The sequence below is a fragment of the Thamnophis elegans genome, chromosome 4, assembly GCF_009769535.1.
Source record: "Thamnophis elegans isolate rThaEle1 chromosome 4, rThaEle1.pri, whole genome shotgun sequence".
Classification (NCBI taxonomy): domain Eukaryota; kingdom Metazoa; phylum Chordata; class Lepidosauria; order Squamata; family Colubridae; genus Thamnophis; species Thamnophis elegans.
The window spans coordinates 133,973,096-133,994,759 of record NC_045544.1 but is presented as its reverse complement, the minus strand read 5'-3'; the positions used below and the strand labels follow the sequence as shown (position 1 = coordinate 133,994,759).

Here is a 21,664-nt window from a genome sequence, read left to right as displayed (position 1 = left end):
AGTCATTTCTCAGTCATCTGCAAAACTGCAAAACCTTTCCTTCTTGTCGTCCATGGGGTTTTTTTTCTCCCGCCATCCCTCCTTCCTCTTCTCTTTGTGTTTGCCCCTTTCTTGGCTTCCTTCTATCCATCACAGTTAGGAAAGAAAACTATTTTGTTATTTAGGAAGGGAGAGGGTGGGGGAAGTGGGGTGGTGGTGGTCTGGATTGGAGAAAAAGCTGTAAGCTTTCTTGCAGTTGAGAATCAAAGCTTCAGTGGCCCGTAAAGATTGACTGAATGTCAGACAAATATTTGAAGTGATGGTGCGGTGGTGTTGCTTGCCGAGTCGGATTTCAAGCCGACTTGTTTTGTTTCTTTTACTTTGCCGGTGGTGTGTGTGTGTGCGTATGTGTGTGCTCATAAAGTCACACCAGACAAAGCAGATCACAGGGATCGGGAGAGATGTGTAACTCGCTATCCACACTTGGTTGTAAACTATGGGGCGGAGCGAGCCATGAGGGGTCTATGGGTCCTTTCCTTTCGGGGAAAAAAAACGATGCTAGGGGGAACCGAAAATTGGATCTCCATTTTTAAATGCCAGGGAGATCAGAGAAGGCAGACGGGCCATGTGGATTTGGTGGAAAGCATTTGGGGGGAGGCGGGAGGGAGCCAGGCGTTGGGTGACGGTGGGTGAGGAAATTCACAGGCCAGGCTGATGTTTGGCCAGGCAGACTTAACACGGAGGTGCCTGGGTCAGTTTTCACACCCGCATGTCAGTGTGTACACGTGTAAAGTGTGAAGGCTTGTGGGGAGGGAGAGGAAGGAGAAGGGGGGGTGATTTTCACTCGCGTGTGAGAAATTTTTAACACAATCCTTCTTACGTTAAGTTAAAAAAAATGAGAGTGAAAAACAGAGATAAGTTTAAGAAAGGAGGGATTCCTTCATATGAAATCTAAGACAGGGTCTGGCAGAGACTGCATTTTATTTATTTACTTTAATTATATTTAGTATTTATTTTTTTCCCTGCTTTTATTATTTTATAAATAACTCAAGCTGCCGAACATAACTAATATTCCTTCCTTCTCCTAGTTTCTTTACAACCACCCTGGGAATTGGGTTGGATTGAGAGAGAGGGACTGGACCCAAGTCACCCAGTGAACTTTCATGCCTAAGGCAGGACTAGAATTCACCATCTCCTAGTGATTAGCCTAAAGCAGTGTTTCTCAACCTTGGCAACTTGAAGATGTCCGGACTTCAACTCCCAGAATTCCCCAGCCAGCGAATGCTGGCTGGGGAATTCTGGGAGTTGAAGTCCGGACATCTTCAAGTTGCTAAGGTTGAGAAACACTGGCCTAAAGTCACCCAATCATTTTTCATGCTTAGGTGAGACTAGAACTCCCTGTCTCCTGGTGATTGACCCAAAGTCATCCAATCAGCTTTCATGCCTAAGGCAGGACTAGAACTCATGGTCTCCCAGCTTCTAGACTGGTGCTTTAATCACTAGATCAAATAATCGCCTGCTACCAAATTCCATTCGCCCCCAGGAAAAATGCTTGAAATACATATTTAAGGAAGGAATTACCCTTACATTTACCTGAGAGCCAATCTCATGGGAATATTTGATGGGATGTTTAGTATGGAAATCTATAGGATCTTCCCAATGTAGCATCTTGTGTGGCTAGCTTGAAAAAAAACACTGGTATATTGCCATTCTCAAAAGGCTGCTGGTCATCTCCAAAGTCCACTGGAGTTGGGTGGGCCATAAACTGAAGTAAAATGAAAAACAAAATTTAAATAAGAAAATAAAACTTTGGTCTGAGGGGTCCTTGGTATTTCTGAGCTTGGTTGCTTTCTTGCAGACGTTATATTACCCGTCTAGGTAATGCCATCAGGGCTAAAGACCACAGAATTTCTGCCGCTAAGCAAGGTGGTTGTTAAGCAAGTTGCTCCACTCCTTTTAGCCAGCGGAGATCAGGGAGAGGTAGAACATTAGTTTTTTCAGGATCTACCATGTTTAATGTTATTAGTGATCCTGTTCTGATCCAGGCTTCCCGAGAGCATGAAGCAAACTTTTTGTCCCAACAAAAACCCCTTTTATTAATTGACTGTGAATTCTGCTCATTCACATCCAGCAAAGTCTTTCAAGGGAGGATTTACAGTCACAGACCTTATCAGGCTTGGAGAACTGCCAGGCCGAAATCTACAAAACTTGGCAAGGAGTCTCGGAGAGTCACAAACCGATTAAGCGAACGAATTGTCTCCTGCAAACTCCCCTCCCCTTTCGCTCCTCTTTTATTTCCTCTGGGAAGGGGCCATTCATCGTCCACCTGTGGCCTTACTCCCAAGTCAACCCCTGTTCTTTAGCTGTTCCCTTCGTCTGGCAACTCTGTGCATGCACACACTGGGAGCAGGCTCCAGCTGTTTGCCTGTCTCACTGATGTCTGACTCCGAAGGCAGCTGATAACTGGCATACAGCTCTGGCCCCCTCTCTGCCTCCGACACAGAGCCCTCATCAGAGCCTTCCCCAGACTCTAGGACTGGCCCATGTTCCTCCCCAACCACTTCCTCACTGTCCAAATCTGCTGCCAGCTCTGCTGGCTCCTGGCAGGCCACAACAGATCCACAACCACTGCGAAATACCGCTGTGAGGATTTCAGAGTGAAGATGGATGGTTTTCAAGTTTAGCTCAGCTGTTTATTAAGATGGAGCCTCAAGTCCAATGTACTGACCCCAAAACCCTGCCTTCACAAACTCTGTCCTCATTCAAGCTTTCTCCTGCTTATTTTAAGATGGGTCATCTCTCTGAAGGCATTGCTCTGAAATAACTCGGGATCAGAAATGCTTGGTGAATGATTGCAAATTCCTAATTTCTGCCTGTGTAGTTTTTGACCATGAGAGTTGCAATATCCGTGTTGCTCATCAAGTGTGCAGACTTTTAAGCATTCTGTTCGGAGAGAAGGTTGCTTGAGGGTATACCATAGATCAGGGATGTCAAATTTGATTTCATTGAGGGCCGCATCAGGGTTGTGTTTGACCTCAACGGAGGGGTTGGGGGGTGGCCAGGATGGGCGTGGCCAGCTCAATATCACTTGTGTTGGGGGCACCTGAGTCAGAGTTTGTTGCAGCAATCAACAACCAGAAAGCACACCCAGGTAACTGTTTCAGCAGGATTCATTAACATCTCTTTATACATAATATGGACACATGAAGTAAATATACAATACCAAAAGCAGGCTTTCCAACCTGGCAGTAAATACAAGCAAACACAGGCAGAGGAGAGAACAGTTTCAGTTTCAGTTCAGAGCAACAGGCTAGTTTAGAGCTCCGCACAGACTCAGAGCTTTAGTACAGAACAGTTGAGCTAAGCCACGCCCAGGCTCCTTGCTGTCTCCTCGCAGCTCACACAGCAAATACTGTTTCAGTTTCCAAACAGCCCCTCATTGGCTGATCCAGTTGCCATGTCTCTTCCAGTCATGAACTCTCAATGCACTGACATCGTATGGGGGGCCGAGCGCCTCCCTCCCTAGTTCTGTTTTTGCTGGCAGAGGCACTGCGGACCGATCCTTCACTGTTCCCAGGACAGCCTCGCGGGCTGCATCTAAGGCACCCCACACGCCAGATCTGGCCCACAGTCCTCGAGTTTGACACCCCTGCCATAGATGGTTAGCTTCCTTAGATGTTCAATTATAACATCTATTTTATTGCGACTCTCTGGTGCCACATATTATGTTGATTTTTATCATGGTTTTACCTTACTTTAATACTTTTTCTGGTAAATTGTACTGTCTACATATTATACAGGCACACATACAGTGTGTGTGTGTTTGTGTGTGTGTGTGGTGTATGCTGATGCTCTACATAAACTTATATTTGTGGTTGGGCTTTATTAGTTATAGCATCTATCCTATTGCGACTCTCTGGTGCCATATTATGGTGATTTTTATCATGGTTTTACCTTACTTTAATATTTTATCTCATATATTGTGCTGTCTACATATTATACATGCACACATACATATTCTGTGTGTGTGTATTTGTGTGTTTGTATATATATATGTCTGTGTGTGTATGTATATGTGCTGATGCTCTACATAAACTTATATTTCTGTTTGTGTTTTATTAGTGTTGTATATCAATGATTGCAGGACCCCTGCAATACAATCTCTATCCCCTTTTTACTTATACCTCTGCTTCTTCCTCTTGTAGCTACAACTGGTAGCGACCCCAGCCTGTCCCCGGATTCGCAAGACCCCAGCCAGGACGACGCCAAGGACTTGGAAAGCGCCAATATCTCCGACAAGGAGGTGGGCAGCAATGAGAACGACGACCAAAATCTGGGGGCCAAACGGAGGGGGCCCCGCACCACCATCAAAGCCAAACAACTGGAGACCCTCAAAGCAGCCTTCGCCGCCACTCCGAAACCCACCCGGCACATCCGTGAGCAGCTGGCTCAGGAGACCGGCCTTAACATGCGGGTCATCCAGGTATGAACGTTTGAAGGGTAGGGTGGGGGAAATGGAGGGACGGCGGGACTTCTATGGGGAAGCCAACCACTTCGGCCCAGATCTTTCGAAGTTGGCGCATGATGGGACCCACTGGATTCTCAGATTTGGGACTTCTGAAAACTGACAGCGGCTTGCATGGAATGCGTTCAGGTCTCCATCCATTGGCTGAATCGATTGTTTGGAGATCTGCTTTTTGGTTTGCTTTTTTAAAAAATTATCACGCCATCTTCTTAGGGTCAAAATACAATGAACCTTCAAAAAGATCATTACTACTGTCTTTAGATAGGCCTGAGAAGAGGGAGGGGCAGCCGGTACATTGTTCCGGGACCCATGGAGTTCAAAGGGAGCCCATGAAGGGGAAAAGGATTTACTTAACTGCCATGTGATTCACTTAATAACTTCAGGTATTGACACAGAGGTTGAAACAGTGACCTCATGGGGTTTCGGCAAAGCAGTGACCCCCTGCCCCACATGCTTGGGGGGGGGCACATTCGGGTGGTCGCGATCACATGCATGGGGGCCATGCGCACATGCGCAGGGGTGGGGTGCATGCGCAGGTGGGTGCACATTGCATTTGGGGGGCCCATATTAGTCTTGTTCCAGAGCTTAATAATCCTCTTGTCTTTAGAAAAGGAGTTTCATAGCAGCATCAACGCACTTAGAATTGTATCTTGTTTCATTAATTCCTTTGCAAAAGATTCTCAGACTTTAGAAGATTGTTTCCAGTGGGAAGATACTGGATTAAGTCTAGGGAGATCCCGATTCAGTCCATTTCCTTGCAGTGATTTATTTGATTGTGGTCACCATAGGGCATGGATTTATTGGGCTTTATTTGGGTGGTTTTTTTTTTTGTAAGATGCTCCAAGCGACCATGAATGAGTTGAGAATGATATGATTTGAAAGCAAATATAGGTGGAGGGCATGTGATTGAAAGAAAATCCCTTCATGAGGTTTAGATCAGTTGGAAAGAAGAATGAATTATCCTATTTAAGTTTTAAACTATGTGGATGGTCCTTGAAACCAGAATAACAGAGATGGAAGGGACCTTGGAGGTCTTCTAGTCCAGCCCCCTGTTCAAGCAGGACACCCAATACAATTCCAGACAAGTGGCTATTCAGTCTCTTCTTTAAAACTTCCATTGTTGGAGCACCCACAACCTCTGGAGATAAAATGTTCCACTGATCGAATTGTTCTCACTGTTGGGAAATTTCTCCTTAGTTGTATTTGGAAGAAGTCTTCAACCTAGAAAATGGCGAAGCTTTGCCATTTTCATAGTCACAAAAGGGTCTGGAAGTATTAAGAAACTATAGCCCCATCCCATAATAATTTGTAGACCCAACTCATTTTGTTCATTAATTCAAATTTTATTCTATTTTCCCTTATCTTACACAACCAACTTATTTGGCATATAATTGTTTTGCTAGTATTGCACATTTTAAGTATGGACAGCATGAGGGAGATGCTCATAGGCAGAACAATGGGGCATATTTTTCCGTCCTTTCTATACCTGAATCTTCCTCCCAACATTTTAAGAAAACAAATTGAATTGGTTTGGTTTAATGCTAGGTGAATTTTGTGCAAATTACTGTCACTCCACTCAAACCACCTCACAATGTTGTCGTTGTAGGGGGGAATGAGTAGCATCAGGTATGTACACTGCCTTGAGGTTACTTACCCCACAAAAAAGGCTAGAAATTTTTAAAAAATCAAATAAGTAGTAAAAAAAAACAAAAAAAAAACCCAGATAGGGATTAGTTCAATTCTCTATTCTGGTAAGACAATGAGATTTCTTTTTAAATCCCTTTTAGCAAACCACAAGCCAATACTATCTCACAAGTTAGTTTCTAACCAGTGGTGGGTTGCCAGTTTTTTTACTACCAATTGCTTGCTTGCTTAAATGCTCCTACAGTAATTGTTGCAAGTTTTAATTTGAGCTTGCATATTCAAAATGGAAACAAAATATCTGCGCTAAGGGAACATGAATGAAAAGTTTAATGAAAAGAAGGACTAGGGGTGACATGACAGCAGTCTTCCAATATCTCAGGGGTTGCCATAAAGAAGTAGGAGTCAAGCTATTCGTCAAGGCACCGGAGGACGGGACAAAAATCAATGGGTGGAAACTAATCAAGGAGAGAAGCAACCTAGAACTAAGGAGAAATTTACTGACGGTTAGAACAATTAACCAGTGGAACAACTTGCCTCCAGAAGTTGTGAATGCTCCAACACTGGAGGTTTTTAAGAAGAGATTGGACAACCATTTGTCTGAAGGGGTGTAGGGTTTTCTGACTAAGCAGGGGGTTGGACTAGAAGACCCCCAAGGTCCCTTCCAACTCTGTTATTCTGTTCTATTCTAGTTGATTTTAGTCAAGGGGGTATCTATGGATAGACTCTGATCTTTACGATAGTGCAGATTGCTGTGACTTTAGTTAGTGAAATTGCCTTGTTTGTATATAATTTTAATTAAAAGTTTGAACAAGAAGATAATAACAATTTATAATAAAAATATAAAGGAAAGGAAATTAAAGGAAATCAAAAAGCAAAAAAGTGCAAGAGAATGAAAGCTGAAGAAAAATAGAAAAGAAAGAAGGAAGATACACAATTAATCAGTGGAACAGAAGTTGCCTCCAGAAGTTGTGAATGCTCCAACACTGGAAGTCTTTAAGAAGATGTTGGATAGCCATTTGTCTGAAGCGGTGTAGGGTTTCCTGCCTAGGCAGGGGGTTGGACTAGAAGACCTCCAAGGTCCCTTCCAACTCTGCTATTGTATTGTATTGTAATAGATTTTGATATTCTTCACAGTAGCTAGGAGTACAAACGTATTTTTAACCCCTCTCTCTAAAGATGCATCGTATCACTTTTCTTTCTGGAAATCTCTCCTATCTGATCCCGACACCGTAAATCAAAAGTTCATTTTTTCTTCATTTTTACACAGAAATATATAAGAGGCTTCCAGTCACTAATAAATGTAAATAAGGTTTTTTTTCTCTAATCCAAGAAGTCAATTTGTCCATTTCAGCAAACTCTGTCAACATCGCCAACCATTCCTCCACAGTGGCTGGTGCTAGATCTTTCCATTTCTGTGCATATAGTAATCTTGCTGCGGTACAGGTAATCCTCGACTTAGAACAGTTCACTTAATGACCGTTCAAAGTTACAACGGCACTGAAAAATGTGACTTAGGACCGTTTTTCATAGTTACGACCTTTGCACACGCGCACCCCATGGTCAGGTGATCAAAAATGGATGTTTGGCAACTGATTCATATTTATGACGGCTGCAGCATCCCGGGGTTGTGTGATCCCCTTTTGTGACGCTCCTTCAAGCAAAGTCAATGGGGAAGCCAGATTCACTTAACAACCAGGTTACTAACTGATCAACTACAGTGATTCACTTAACAACTGTGGCAAGGAAAGTCATAAAATGGGGCAAAACTCACTTACATGTCTTACTTAACAACAAATTTGGGGCTCGGTTGTGGTCATAAGTCGAAGACTATCTGTAATCACATACAGGTAGTCCTCAATTTACAACCACAATTGGAACCAGAATTTCCATTGCTAAGCAAGGCTGCTGTTAAGTGAGTCACGCCTGATTTTACAACTTTTCCCACCCACCCCATAGTTGTTAAATAAATCCCATAGTTATTTAGCCTATCCAGCTTTCCAAATTGACTATCCTTGTTGGAAACCGGCTGGGAATACAGGCTGATTACCAAGCATTCGAATTTTGATCACAGGATTGTGGGAATCTTGCAACAGTCGTAAGTGTGAAGAACATCCTTAAGTACAGATAGTCCTTGACTTATGATCACAATTGAGCTCAAAATTTTTGTTGAACCAAGTTCCATTGAAAGGAAATGGCCTTAAACATGGATGTGAAGAGAGTCAATTTGGTCTCTTTAAGGAACTGGGCTACAAACCGGGAGACCATGAGTTCAAATCCTGCCATGGCCATATTGGGTGACTTTGGACCAATCACCAGGAGAGGGAGAGTTCTAGTTCCGCCTTAGCCATGAAAGGCAACTGGTTGACTTTGGGCCAATCACTAGGAGAGGGAGAGTTCTAGTTCTGCCTTAGCCATGAAAGGCAATTGGTTGACTTTGGGCCAATCACTAGGAGATGGAGAGTTCTAGTCCCGCCTTAGCCACAAAAGGCAATTGGTTGGCTTTGGGCCAATCACTAGGAGATGGAGAGTTCTAGTTCCGCCTTAGCCATGAAAGGCAACTGGATGACTTTGGGCCAACCACTAGGAGATGGAGAATTCTAGTTCCGCCTTAGCCATGAAAGACAACTGTTTGACTTTGGGCCAATCACTAGGAGATGGAGAGTTCTAGTTCTGCCTTAGCCATGAAAGACAACTGTTTGACTTTGGGCCAACCACTAGGAGATGGAGAGTTCTAGTTCCGCCTTAGCCATGAAAGACAATAAATTGACTTTGGGCCAATCACTAGGAGATGGAGAGTTCTAGTTCCGCCTTAGCCACGAAAGACAATAAATTGACTTTGGGCCAATCACTAGGAGATGGAGCGTTCTAATCCAGTGTTAACCATGAAAGCTGGCTGGGCTACTTTGAATATGAGGTGTGTTTGCTGCCTGATGTTAAAATTACAAAGATGGACTATAAATAAAATAAAATAAAATAAAAATGCAAGGGCTACAAATCTGCCTTTATGATTTCCAGACATGTTGCTTCCTGCAAAGCTTCCAGAGAACTCAGACTGCCATTTCCACCAGTCCCAACCCTTTGGGATGATGGGATCTGTAGTCCAAAATGTCAGGGAAGGCAAGGCACTAGGCTGGAGAAGATGTGGACAAACATAAACTAAATTCATTTTGGTCCGTCCATCCCCCCCCTCCTCCTCCAATCCCGTATTCCAGCTGCAAACACCTCTGGGTGATCATTTAGCTGTGCCTCCCGGCCCTTAAATTGGCTTTAATAATTATGATGGTAACCTAGGGGGGATACAACGGCGTCGAAAACATCTGTTGGAGATCTTCCAAGTGGGAGCAGATGCTTTGAAGCAGAAGGTGTCTGCTCGGCTCAATATGGGATCTGATTTGGATCAGGTAGCAAGCGATGAGAACTTCGCTCAACCTGGAAAGCTGCCACCTGGTCAAACAATGCTTGGGAAAAAAGGAAGCAATTTTGTTTGCAGATGAGAAATAATTGACTTCTGCTGTTTGACATGCAACCTGCAGATTCCCTGCAGAAGAGGTGCCAGATGGAAGGCTTGTCTTTCGCTCTAAGTCATAACAGTTTGTTTGGTTTTTGGCTTGGTGTGAGGGTGTGTGTTTGTGTGGTGGGGAAATCCCACTCCTGCCGCTTGTTTCGCAAACTGCGATGAAAACAAACCATGTCACAGGTGAAGGCGCTGCTCCCAAAGACAGAAATAGCATTCTGATATACAACGATTCCGATTCTCCCTCCGCACTGCAAGGAATTTTGGAAAACTGCTTTACTAGTTGTCTTTTCTCATTGCGGAAACGGTTAACAGATTAACAGAGCTGGAAAGGACCTTGTAGGTCATCTAGTCCAACCTCCCACCCACCTAAGCAGGAGACCCTACACCATTTCTGACGAACAGCAGTCCAGTCTCTTCTTGAAAACATCCAGTGATGAAGCTCCCACAACTTCCGAAGGCAATTTCTGTTTCATGGGTTGATTGTTCTCACTCTCAGAAAGATCCTCATTATTTCTAGGTTGAATCTCTCCTTGGTCAGTTTCCATCCCTTATTCCTTGTCTGGCCTTCAGGTGCCTTGGAAAATAGCTTGACTCCCTCCTCTCTGTGGCAGCCCCTCAAATATTGGAATACTGCCATCATAGAGCAGTATGGAATACTGCCATCATAGAGAGCCGAGGTGGCGCAGTGGTTAGGGTGCAGTACTGCAGGCCACTTCAGCTGACTGTTATCTGCAGTTCAGTGGTTCTAATCTCACCGGCTCAAGGTTGACTCAGCCTTCCATCCTTCCGAGGTGGGTGAAATGAGGACCCGGATTGTTGTTGGGGGCAATATGCTGACTCTGTAAACCGCTTAGAGAGAGCTGAAAGCCCTATGAAGCGGTATATAAGTCTAACTGCTATTGCTATTGCTATCATGTCTCCCCTGGTCCTTCTCGTCACTAGACTAACCATGCCCAGTTCCTGCAACCGTTCATCATATATTTTACCCCCCTAATCATCTTGGTTGCAGTTTTCCTAGAGTCTCAACATCTTTTTTATAGTGTGGTGACCATAACTGGATGCAGTACTCTAGGTGTGGCCTTACTAAGGCTTTATTTATAGAGTGGTATTAGTACCTCCCTCGATCTTGATTGTATCCCTCTGTTAATGCTTTTTAGGATTGCATCGGCTTTTTTGGCTGCCGCTGCACACTGCTGGCTCATATTTAGCTGCTTGTCCACTAAGACTCCAAGATACAGAAGTACAGATAGTTCTTGACTTAAAGTAGTTCATTTAGTGGCTGTTCAGGGTTGCAATAGCACTGAAAAAAGTGACTTATGACTTTAGAATTCAGTCAAACCGGCACTTCCTGCATAACATGCCAGACTTAACAATTGTCTATAAGGAAGACAATATAGTCTTTACAGTGGATGTGACAGTAGCTGGAGAACTGACGACACTAAAACACAAAAGCCTGCAAATAAACTATTATTTTCATCTCTACTTATTTTTCTTAACACCTAAACAATATCTTCAATTTCCCCTTCAAAGTTACACCGGATTTTCATTTCTTATTTTCTCCATTTATCATTTTACTATAGGCAACATATATCTTCTAATTCAATTTAAACATAGAGAGCATTTCTTTCAATATTTTCTACAATTAGCAACATGCTATCATTTCTTTATTTCTTAATTAATTACCTAACAATAACAATCTTATTGCTAATCTTATTGATCTACTAATGTATAATAATACATTATTATTCATTATAATGCTAAATAATAGAAGAGGATAATTTGGCTGAACGTGAAAACAAAACTATGATGTAAAATGGGCTATGTCAATGAGAGGATGTAATAGAAGAGACCCGGGCAACACTTTGTTCCTATAATATGTATAATTTGTATTAAAAAAATAAAAAAATTATTGAATTTAAAAAAACAACTCTGCAAATAAAACCTTCTTTTGACTTGGCCAAAAGAAAGCATAGGGTAGTACCAATACAGGTAAGTCCTCGACTTAGAATCATTCGGTTAGTGACCATTCAAAGTTTCAACAGCCCTGAAAATGTGTCTTATGACCATTTTTCACAGTTATGACCTTCGCAGCATCCCCATGAACATGGGATCAAAATTGAGACGCTAGGCAACTGGTTCATAGTTATGACCTCTGCTGTGTCCCAGGATGATTTGAGCATCTTTTGCAACCTTCTGACAAGCACAAGTCGATGGGGAAAGCCAGATTCACTTAGCAACCAGGCTAATATCTTATTTTTTTTCATCAAAAAGTTTTTTTTATTAAACACACATTAAAACATGGCACATGGCACATGACAGTGTAACCGTCCAGGCAATGTTTTTTTCCATACATACTAGAAGATAAAGTTAAATATTATAGCCACCATGCTTATTTACAATTGGTCTATTCAGTATTTACAAATATAAAGAGCCAAGGTGGCGCAGTGGTTAGGGTACAGTACTACAGGCCACTTCAGCTGACTGTTATCTGCAGTTCAGCGGTTCTAATCTCACCGGCTCAAGGTTGACTCAGCCTTCCATCCTTCCGAGGTGGGTGAAATGAGGACCCAGACTGTGGGGGCGATATGCTGACTCTGTAAACTGCTTAGAGAGGGCTGAAAGCCCCATGAAGCGGTATATAAGTCTAACTGCTATTGCTATTGCTATAATGATATCGTATTTCCATCCATGTTGCTTTTCTTCTTGTCTTATACGTTTTCACTGTTATGATTTCGTACATAATCCTAATCTCCATTCTATAAATCTTGGTCATTGCTTATTTTGGGCCTTTCCTATTGTGTTCCAACCATTGATAAAATTTATCCCAGATCTTATAATATTCTGGTTCATCTTCGTTCTTCAATTCCCACGTCAATTTATCCATTTCAGCACAAATCAGAATTTTCCTAATTACTTATGGAATTTCCCTGTTTTTCCAGTTTTGGGCAAAGACCATTCTTGCTGCCGTAATAATATGCATTATCAGGCTACTATCTTATTAACTGCAGCGATTCACTTAACAACTGAGGCAAGAAAAGTCATAAAATGGATTTTTAATTGATTGAGCGATTGTACGCTCGCTTTTATACAGTTGCTGTGAGCTGCTCAACTTGTGTTTCTTAATATAGGCAAACATATTTTTCGGACTATAAGACACACTGGTGTATAAGATGCACCAGGATTTTGAGGAGGTAAGTAAGAAAAAAATTATTTTGCCTTCCCTTAGCCCCCAGCAGCACTCTGCAGGCTTCAGCAGGGCTGGGGTATGGTTAAATAAACCCTCCGTTTTTGTAAAAAACGGCAGGGTTTTAGGAGGCCAAAAATGGCTGTATTCAGTGTATAAGACACACCAACATTTCCACGCTCTTTTAGGGGGGAAAAAGGTGTGTGTTATACTCTGAAAAATATGGTACCAATAAAAGAGAATACTTGTAACTCAGGTTGAAATAAGAGGTCCTTTTGTGCTCTCTAAGTTTTGTTGCTTTTTAGCAGACATTTCATTATCAAATTAGGTAACATCATCAGTTCTAGAAGAGAGGGAGAGAGGGAGGGAGGGAGGAAGAGGAGGACTGTGGGGTCCTTGGCACTCTCTGAGCTTGGTTGTTTCCTTGCAGACGTTTCTAGATAATATCATCACAGGAGTAGAGTTTTCTCTCAGTTGATAAAGTTTCTTAATCCTTGACTTACAACAGTTCATTTAGTGACGGTTCAATGTTTACAACCGCCCCGAAAAAAGTGACATGATCATTTTTCACACTCATGACTGTTGCAGCATCCCCATGATCACATGAATAAAATTCATAAAGGCTTGGCAACTGCTTCATATTTATGACGGTTGCAGTGTCCCCCGGGTCATGGGATTGCCTTTTGCATCCTCCAGATGTGCAAAGTCAAGGGGGAAATCCAGATTCATTTAACAACCATGTTATACTAACTTAATAACTGCAGCGACCCAGTTAACAACTGTGGCATAAAAAGTCGTAAGATGGGGCAAAATTCACTTAACAAATGTTTTACTTAGCCACAGAAATTTCAGGCTCAATTGTGGTTGCATGTCGAGGACTTCCTGTATTCTAGTAGCTTGCCCTGTCAAGTGTTGGTGGGAGTGGTCTTAGGGTTTTTTTTTTTCTTTCTCAGTCTATTGTTCATTTAAATGTATTTATTCCCTTCATTAAAACTGTTGGGATGGGGTTTGCCAGCCACTATCACCTTCCAGATATGATGCAAATGTCAGCGTTCCAAGAATCATGCAGAATTAAATCAGAGTCCAAGGCAAAACAATCCTTAAAGTTCCAATTTAATAAGTCAGACATCTTATTCCCACCCAGTTGAAAGTTCATGATCTTGTCCCCACACCCACAAATCCCTCACATGGTCCAATCTTCTTCTTCCACGCTGGCATCTCCACCCAGCTGGTTCCGGTCAGGTGCAGAGGTGCGGAGACAAAAGATGACCTTGGGCTTCTAGAAAAGAATGACAACAACACATTCCACAATCCTACTCCTTTCTATTCCCCCCTCCCAACTACTACACTAATGAAACAGCATAATGAAATAAGAGCGAGTATGGCTGGCCAAAGATCCTAAAAGGGATATAATTGCACGCCTGACAGCAATTTTAACTGGAGCCAAAAACTCTTGTATATATTGTATATACAGAGAAGTGGCAACTTGAAAGGATCTGGATTGAAAATGCATTGCTTGGGTCTTGTCATAACATAATGACAGGGGTTGGAAGGACCTTGGAGGTCCTCTAGTCCAACCCCCTACTTAAACAGGAGACCCTATACAATTCTGGACAAATGGCTGCCCAATCTCTTCTTAAAGACCTCCAGTGCTGGGGCATTCACAACTTCTGGAGGCAAATCATTCCACTGATTAATTGTTCTAACTGTCAGGAATTTTCTCCTTAGTTCTAGGTTGCTTCTCTCTTTGATTAGTTTCCATCCATGGCTTCTTGTCCTGCCCTCAGGTGCTTTGGAGAATAGCTTGACTCCCTCTTCTTTGTGGCAGCCCCTGAGATATTGGAAGACTGCTATCGTGTCTCCCCTTATCCTTCTTTTCATTAAACTAGACATACCCAGTTCCTGCAACCGTTCCTCATATGTTTTAATCTCAAGTCCCCTAATCCTCTTTGTTGCTCTTCTCTGCACTCTTTCTAAAGTCTCCACATCCTTTCTACATCGTGGCGACCAAAACTGGATGCCGTATTCCAAGTTTGGCCTTACCGAGGCATTATGCAGTGGTATTAATAGTTCCTGTGATCTTGATTCTATCCTTCTGTAGTTATTTGGTTGTTGAAGATTGCTAGACAATCTAGTTTGTGCTCATGAGTTTATTCAGGATGCATCACAAGGGATGAATTAGCCCTGCAGAGTGCACCCATACAGCCATGAGCATCCTGTGGCATCAGCTGTGACCTTCTCTTACCAGCCATGTCGCCTTGTACTCATGTGTTGCACTGGGGAACACATGAGTATGTGTTCACAGTACTGGGTGGGTTTACGCAATCATGAAACAATGTTATAGTCCTTGTGAAGTGATACCTATTTATCTATTTGTGTGTAGCATGCTTTCAAACGGCTAAGTGGGCACAAAATTGAGGCAAGTGACGGGAGCTCACTCGGCCATGCGTTGTTAGGACTTGAACCGCTGAAGCTGAGACCATCTCCAGCGTCTTTAAGCCACTGAGCCACTGAGCCTCTTTAAAGATGGTTAGGATGAAGATTGGATAAGTTCCAAGGCAATCTGTGACGGAGGCTTAAACGTTCTGCCTATGATGGCGAACCTGTGGAGCCCTCTCTGCGAGCACGCGAGTCAGCACCCCAGCTCAGCTCCATCGTGTATGTCGCACGTCTCCTGCCAGCCAGCTGATTTTTCAGTCTCTGCCTCACTTGCTTGGGGAGCAGGGCGCACGCAGGAGACAGGTGTGCATGCGTGGAGGGTGCATGCGCAAATGGGGGGCAGGAGGGTCACACATACATGCATGGGGACAAGGGGGATGCAGGGGGGTACGGTGCTCCTCCTCACGCCCCATTTTTTGTCTCAGGAAGCTTCAGGGAGGCCTACTAGGCGCAGGGAGTTGCACGCACATGCGTAGGGGGGGAAGATCGCAGGAGGCATCACACACACATGCACAGGGGAAGGGCGTGCAGGGGGGCATTGCATTATGACTGTGGACACATGCGCACACACTTTCAGCACATGAGGACAAAAAGGTTAGCCATCACTGGCCTAGGGACTCGGGTATTGTAAATTCCATGGGACTTAGAACATAGGAAAACAGAGTCGGAAGGGGTCTTGGAGGTCATAAAATCGAGCCGGTCATGTGGGTGACCTATTTAATGACCACCGTAATGGGTCCATTATAGTCATAAATAGAGGACTGCCTGTGCAGATAGTCCTTGACTTACAATTGTTCATTTAGTGACTTACAATTGTTCATTTAGTGACTTACAATTGTTCATTTAGTGACTTATGCCCATTTTTCACACTTATGACCGCTGCAGCTTTCTCCATAGTCATGTGACCATAATTTGGTTGCTTGGAAACTCATTCATATCTCTGAGGGTTGCCATGTCCTGGGATCATGTGATCACTTTCTGTGATCTTCCGACAAGTAAAGTCACTGGGGAAGCCACTTGACAACCCTGTTACTTATTTAAGCACTGCAGGGATTAAGTTTAAGTTTAAGTTTAATGAAATTTATATGCCGCCCAAGGACTCCCGAAGGACTCCGGGTGGCTTACAAAAAGAAGAGGAAAAAAGAAATAATAAAAAAAGACGGATTTAAAATCACAACACACATTCGTTCCAATCGGGGCTGGACCTCAACAGTGAGGTCAACAGCCCCAGGCCTGCCGGAATAGCCGTTTGACAACGATGGCAAGAAAAGTCATACAACGGGTCAAAATTCACTTAACGACTGTTTCACTTACCAACAGAAATTTTGAGCTCAGTTGTGGTCGTAATTCAAGGATTACCTGTCGATAGATTTTTTTTCTCCTCCCCACGTGATCTGACACTAACCTGCTTCTTTCGGTCTTCCAAAGGCGTCCCCATTGTTACCATAACGGAGTCCATTCGCTTTGCTGATGTGCATCTGCTTCTCTTTCTTTCCACCTTTCTGTGTGCGATGCATGAAAAAAAGAGAGAGAGATTTTTCCAATTTTGTAGAAGATTGTCAAGTGACCGGAGTAATAAGGTTGCGTTCTGCCCTTGTGAATTTGACAGAAACTCCATCAGCTGACATCTAGAAATGAAGGAGATCTCCCCAGCTTGGGAGCCAGCTTAATTGCATCTCAATATCAGTTGTTAAAAGTAAAATTATTGTGATTGGCTGGCCTGGCAACCTGCAAGAAGCTGTTGTGTGAACACAATAATTACTATGTGTGAATATGTTAGTCTGCTGGGTGTGGAATTCAGCCTCTGGGGCTTAGGTTTAATTTGAAATGTGACTCTTGTTCCTCTCTATGGTTGCCTTCTCTTTATCAGATAGACACTGAATGTTACCACAAGCCACACAAGGGGAGAAGATTTATGTCACACCATCCTTAAAGGCACAGGCACTTGGCCAGAACACCAGTGGCAATTCAGATTTTAAGCAGTTCTCTGCATGGTCTCTTTTGCTATCTCTCTTATTATATGTGCTGTTAGGTGGCTGGTGTGTTTTATCAAGAAAAAAATGCGGAAAACAGAGTAGTTGAAAATATACAAAAGAGATGGGGGGAGAGGAGAGAATGAGAGAGGGGAAGAGAGAGGAGAGAAAGAGAGGGAGGAAAGGAAGGGAAGAGAAAAAGAGAGAGAACGAAAAGAGGAGAGAAAGAGAGAGAGGAGAGAAAGAGAGGGGGAGAGGGGAGAGAAAGAGAAAAAGAGAGAGAATGAGAGAAGGGAAAGAGAGAGAGGAGGGAGAAAGAGAGAGAGAGAAAGAGGAAGGAGAGGGGAGAGAAAGAGAGGAGAGAAGAGAGGAGAGAGACAGGAGAGAGAGAGAGAGAGAGAACAAGAGAATCAAAAGAGAGAGGAGAGAGAGAAAGGGGCGGAAGAGAGAGAATGGGAGAATTGAAAGAGAGAGAGAGAAAGAGAGGTGAGAGAAAGAGAGAAAGAGGGAGAGGGGAGGGAGAGAGAGAGAACGAGAGAATCAAAAGAGAGAGAGAGGGGAGAAAGAAAGAGAGAAAGAGAGAGACAGAGACATGGGAAGCTACATTAAAACCGCAACTCAATAACCCAGAGGAGAATTATAGGGAGCAAATGTTCCCAAAGCCCAATTATGAACATACATTTCTTTTATTTTTCCCATTTCACCGAAATGAATAGCAAAATGATCCTTTTTGGCTAAAAGAGCATGTAAAATCCATAGGAACTGAGTGTGTACCTTAAGTCAAAACACTTTGCATTCTCTCTCGCAGCCCTTGTTATAAGAGTCTGGCAAAATTATCCTGTGTTGCTTATAGTACATAAGTATGTATTTTTTTAAAAAATTCAAAGATGCATTAGAAAATTTTCCCCAATGTATTCGGAATGCTTATTCCAAATCTTTACTGTTGTTCATCCTAAGAACATTAAAGCATGGGGGGGGGAGGAGGAGAGGAAGGAAGGAGGAAGGAGGGAAAGGAGGAAAGAAGGAGGAAAAGGGGAAGGAGGAAGAGGAGGGAGGAGAAAGGAGAAAAGAGGAAGGAGGAGAAGGGGAAGGGGAAGGGGAAGGAAGAAGAGGAGGGAGGAGAAAGGAGAAGAGGAAGGAGAAGGGGGAGGAGGAAGGAGGAAAAAAGAGGAAGGAGGAAGAGGAAGGGAGGAGGAGGGAGGAGAAAGGAGAGAAGAGGAAGGAGGAAGGAGAAGCAGAAGGGGGAAGGAGGAGGAGAAAGGAGAAAAGAGGAAGGGGAGGAAGGAGGAGGAAGGAAGAGGAGGAGAAGGAGAAAAAAGAAGGGAGGAAGGAAGGGAGGAGGAAGAGGATAGGAAGGAGAAAAAAGAAGCGGGGAAGGAGGAGAAAGGGAAGGAGGAGAAAAAGGAGGGAAGGAGAAGGAGATTGCTTTTAAAAAACCACCAATATAAAATACTGCCCAACCTTGCATTATGCTGTTTTTTTCCCCCTCCCTCCCTTTTCCTTTGTTATCCCTCAACATTTGGGGACGCTCTCTAGTTCCCTCGAAGGCTAAAAAGGGTAGGAGGAACAAGCAGTGATTTTCAATGGCTGCCCCTATTTATTTTATTTACTTTCAATTGATATAGCTGCCCGCCTCCAAAGCATGGCTTCTGGGCAGCTAAAAAGGTTAATAACATTTGTAACATTGATTAATGGTTATAACAGTTCATAGCCAACGTAAACAAGAATGCAATAAATACTTAAGCAGCAGCTGAGATGAAACCTCCAAAAGCCATCAAATCAGCATCCATTCCAGGAGCTCTGGCGTGGCGCCTGGCCACCATGCGTGGTGGCGCCCTAGCTAAGTCTTCAAGGCCTTGTGAAAAGGCCAATAGAGTTCATCTCATCTCTAGCGATGCTCCCAAGGGCTGGCGCCATGACATAAAAGGCTCTCCTTCTGGGTCACCCCCCTCCGATCATCATCATCATCATCAACTGAATAGAGCTAGCAGAATCTTTACTGGCCAGATGCCCTTCCTGACACCAATGCGGAGTTTTGTTCAGCAGATATATTCTCATTGTGCCTAGAGAGATAAATATCTGCCTCTCCCTAGGATTGAACTCAAAGCCTCCTGATTGTGAGGCGAGAGCTCCACCTCTAGGCCACCGCACCACTCCTCCCCCCCCAATCACCCGCAGATAGAACTCCCTAATAGTCGGGATCTATAACATGCCTCTCCTGGTGGATCTGTTGGAACAGGTAGATATAATGGGCGAGATGTGGTCCCTCAAATAAGATGGCCCCGTGCCGTTTTTCTTGGTGTTTTATGGAAGGAGTGGCAAAACCTGGGAGTGGAGTTAAAAAGAGGAATCAGCCTAGGCTCCCCTACGTAGCCACAAGCAACCCCTTGAATTCCCTTGACCCTTATCTAAGTCCAACTTCTGACCGTTCGTTTAGAACAGGGCTGTCAAAACTCAATTTCATTGAGGGCTGCATCCAGGTTGTATTTGACCTTGGGGGGGGGCGTGTGTGTGTGTGTGTCCAGGGTGGGGCCGTGGCACGACAAAACCGCGCTCGACTAAAGTGCGCCCGATTAAACCGCGTCGCTGACGTCATCAACAGGGCGACAACAGCGAGCGCAGAGAAAGAAGGGTGCTTTAAATAGCGCTTTGAAAGCAAGCCGATTCAAGTTAAGGTAAGGGTTAGGTTTAGGGTTAGGTTTAGGGTTAGGTTTAGGGTTAAGTTAAGGGTTAGGGTTAGGTTTAGGGTTAGGTTAAGGGTTAGGATTAGGGTTAGGTTTAGGGTTAGGTTTAGGGGGGTTAGGTTTAGGGGTTAATTTTAGGTTTAGTGTTTACAGCGTGCTTTTTTCTCCGCCCTGTTGTCGCGCTGTGATGACGTCAGCTACGTGGTTTCGTCGAGCGCCCTTTAGTCGAACGCGGTTTTGTGGTGGAACCGGGTGGGAGTGGCCAGCTCGATGTCACTCATTGAGGCTCCATTTCCGGCCACGACAGCCTCCTGCAGCCCTCTGCCAGGGAAAACGGAGTTCGGGTGGGCTGCATGAGCTCCCTTTTTGCTGGCAGAGGCACCGTGAGCCAGGCCTCTCTGTTCCCAGGATGGGCCCGCGAGCCAGATCTAAGCACTCGGTGGGCTGGATTCGGCCCCCAGGCCTTGAGGTTAACACCCCTGGTTTAGAAGATTTTTTTTCAAAGTTTTTTTTTTTTAATGCAACTTTATACTTATTATAGAAACAAAGTGTTGACCGGATCTTTCCTTTTACATCCTCTCATTTACATAATCCATTTTACGTCACAGCTTGGTTTTCACTTTCAGCCAAATTATTTCCTTCCTTTATTTTCCATTTTTTTAGACTCATTTTTTTCTTAATACATAAACAATATCTTCAATGGGCCTTTCAAAAATTACACCAAATTACCATTTCATATCTCTCTTTTGGTCTATTTTACTATAAGCAGAGGTGAGTTCCTATCAGTTCGCACCTATTCGGTAGAACCGGTTCGTCTAAGTGAGACAGTGGTTAAGCAACTTTTGCTCCATTTTACAACCTTCCTTGCCACCATTGTTAAGTGAATCGCAGTGTTTGTTAAAGTTAGGAATGTGGCTGTAAACTGAATCTGGCTTCCCCGCTGACTTTGCTTGTCAGAAGGTCGCAAAAGGGAATCGCACGATCACGAGTGTACCCTTCAATGGTCATAAGCGTGGAAAACCGTCATAAGACACATTTTCAATCTGTTTTTAACTTTGAACGGTCACTAAACAAATGGTTGTAAGTTCCGGGCTGCCTGTAACTCAAAGGGTTGAACCTACCCAACACACCTTCCTCCACTCCTACTTGAGCAGGGGGCTGGACTAGAGGACCTCCAAGGTCCCTTTCCACTCTGTTATTATCTTCTTTGTTATCTTCTAATTTCCCCACAACAAGGAAGCTGGATTAGCATAGATGAATTGCACGCTTCCCATATGGGAGAAAGAAATTTTATTTGGAATCAAGGCAAAAACTGAAAATTGACGGACAAATGTGATTATTCAGAACTGGCTTTTATTTTTTTTATTATTTAATGAGAATTTTGAAAAACAAACTTTTACAAATATTTACTTTCCTCCCCCCCCTTCCCCCTCCCCAAATCCCCCCAACCTCCCCCCCCCCCCGGACTTCCCAGAACCAATACAGGGTATAAGTCTTTAACAAAAACAATCTAAAATACACTTAAAAAGAAAAAAAGATAGTTAATAACATTTTTCAATTGAGCTTTAGCTCCTCCTTGCTAGACTAGCTCTAGACAATTTATATCAATCCTGGTCTTTAATCATAAACTATCTGAAATTTCTTAGTCCCATATTTATTTTGAGTATAATCAATCCATCTTTTCCACTCCAGTTTATATCTCTCGTTTGAATGGTCCTT

The 21,664-nt window shown here is 43.5% G+C and overlaps 1 protein-coding gene across 1 annotated transcript in view; it reads left to right on the top strand.

Moving 5' to 3' along the window:
* Positions 1-3,719: 3,719 nt before the first annotated feature.
* Positions 3,720-21,664, top strand: part of LHX1 (LIM homeobox 1) — a 38,006-nt gene continuing 20,061 nt past the window's right edge. Inside the window, exons 1-2 of the mRNA XM_032216129.1 lie at positions 3,720-3,750; positions 4,185-4,462. Coding sequence (XP_032072020.1) covers positions 3,720-3,750; positions 4,185-4,462 — 309 coding nt within the window. The remainder of the gene's footprint in view (positions 3,751-4,184; positions 4,463-21,664) is intronic.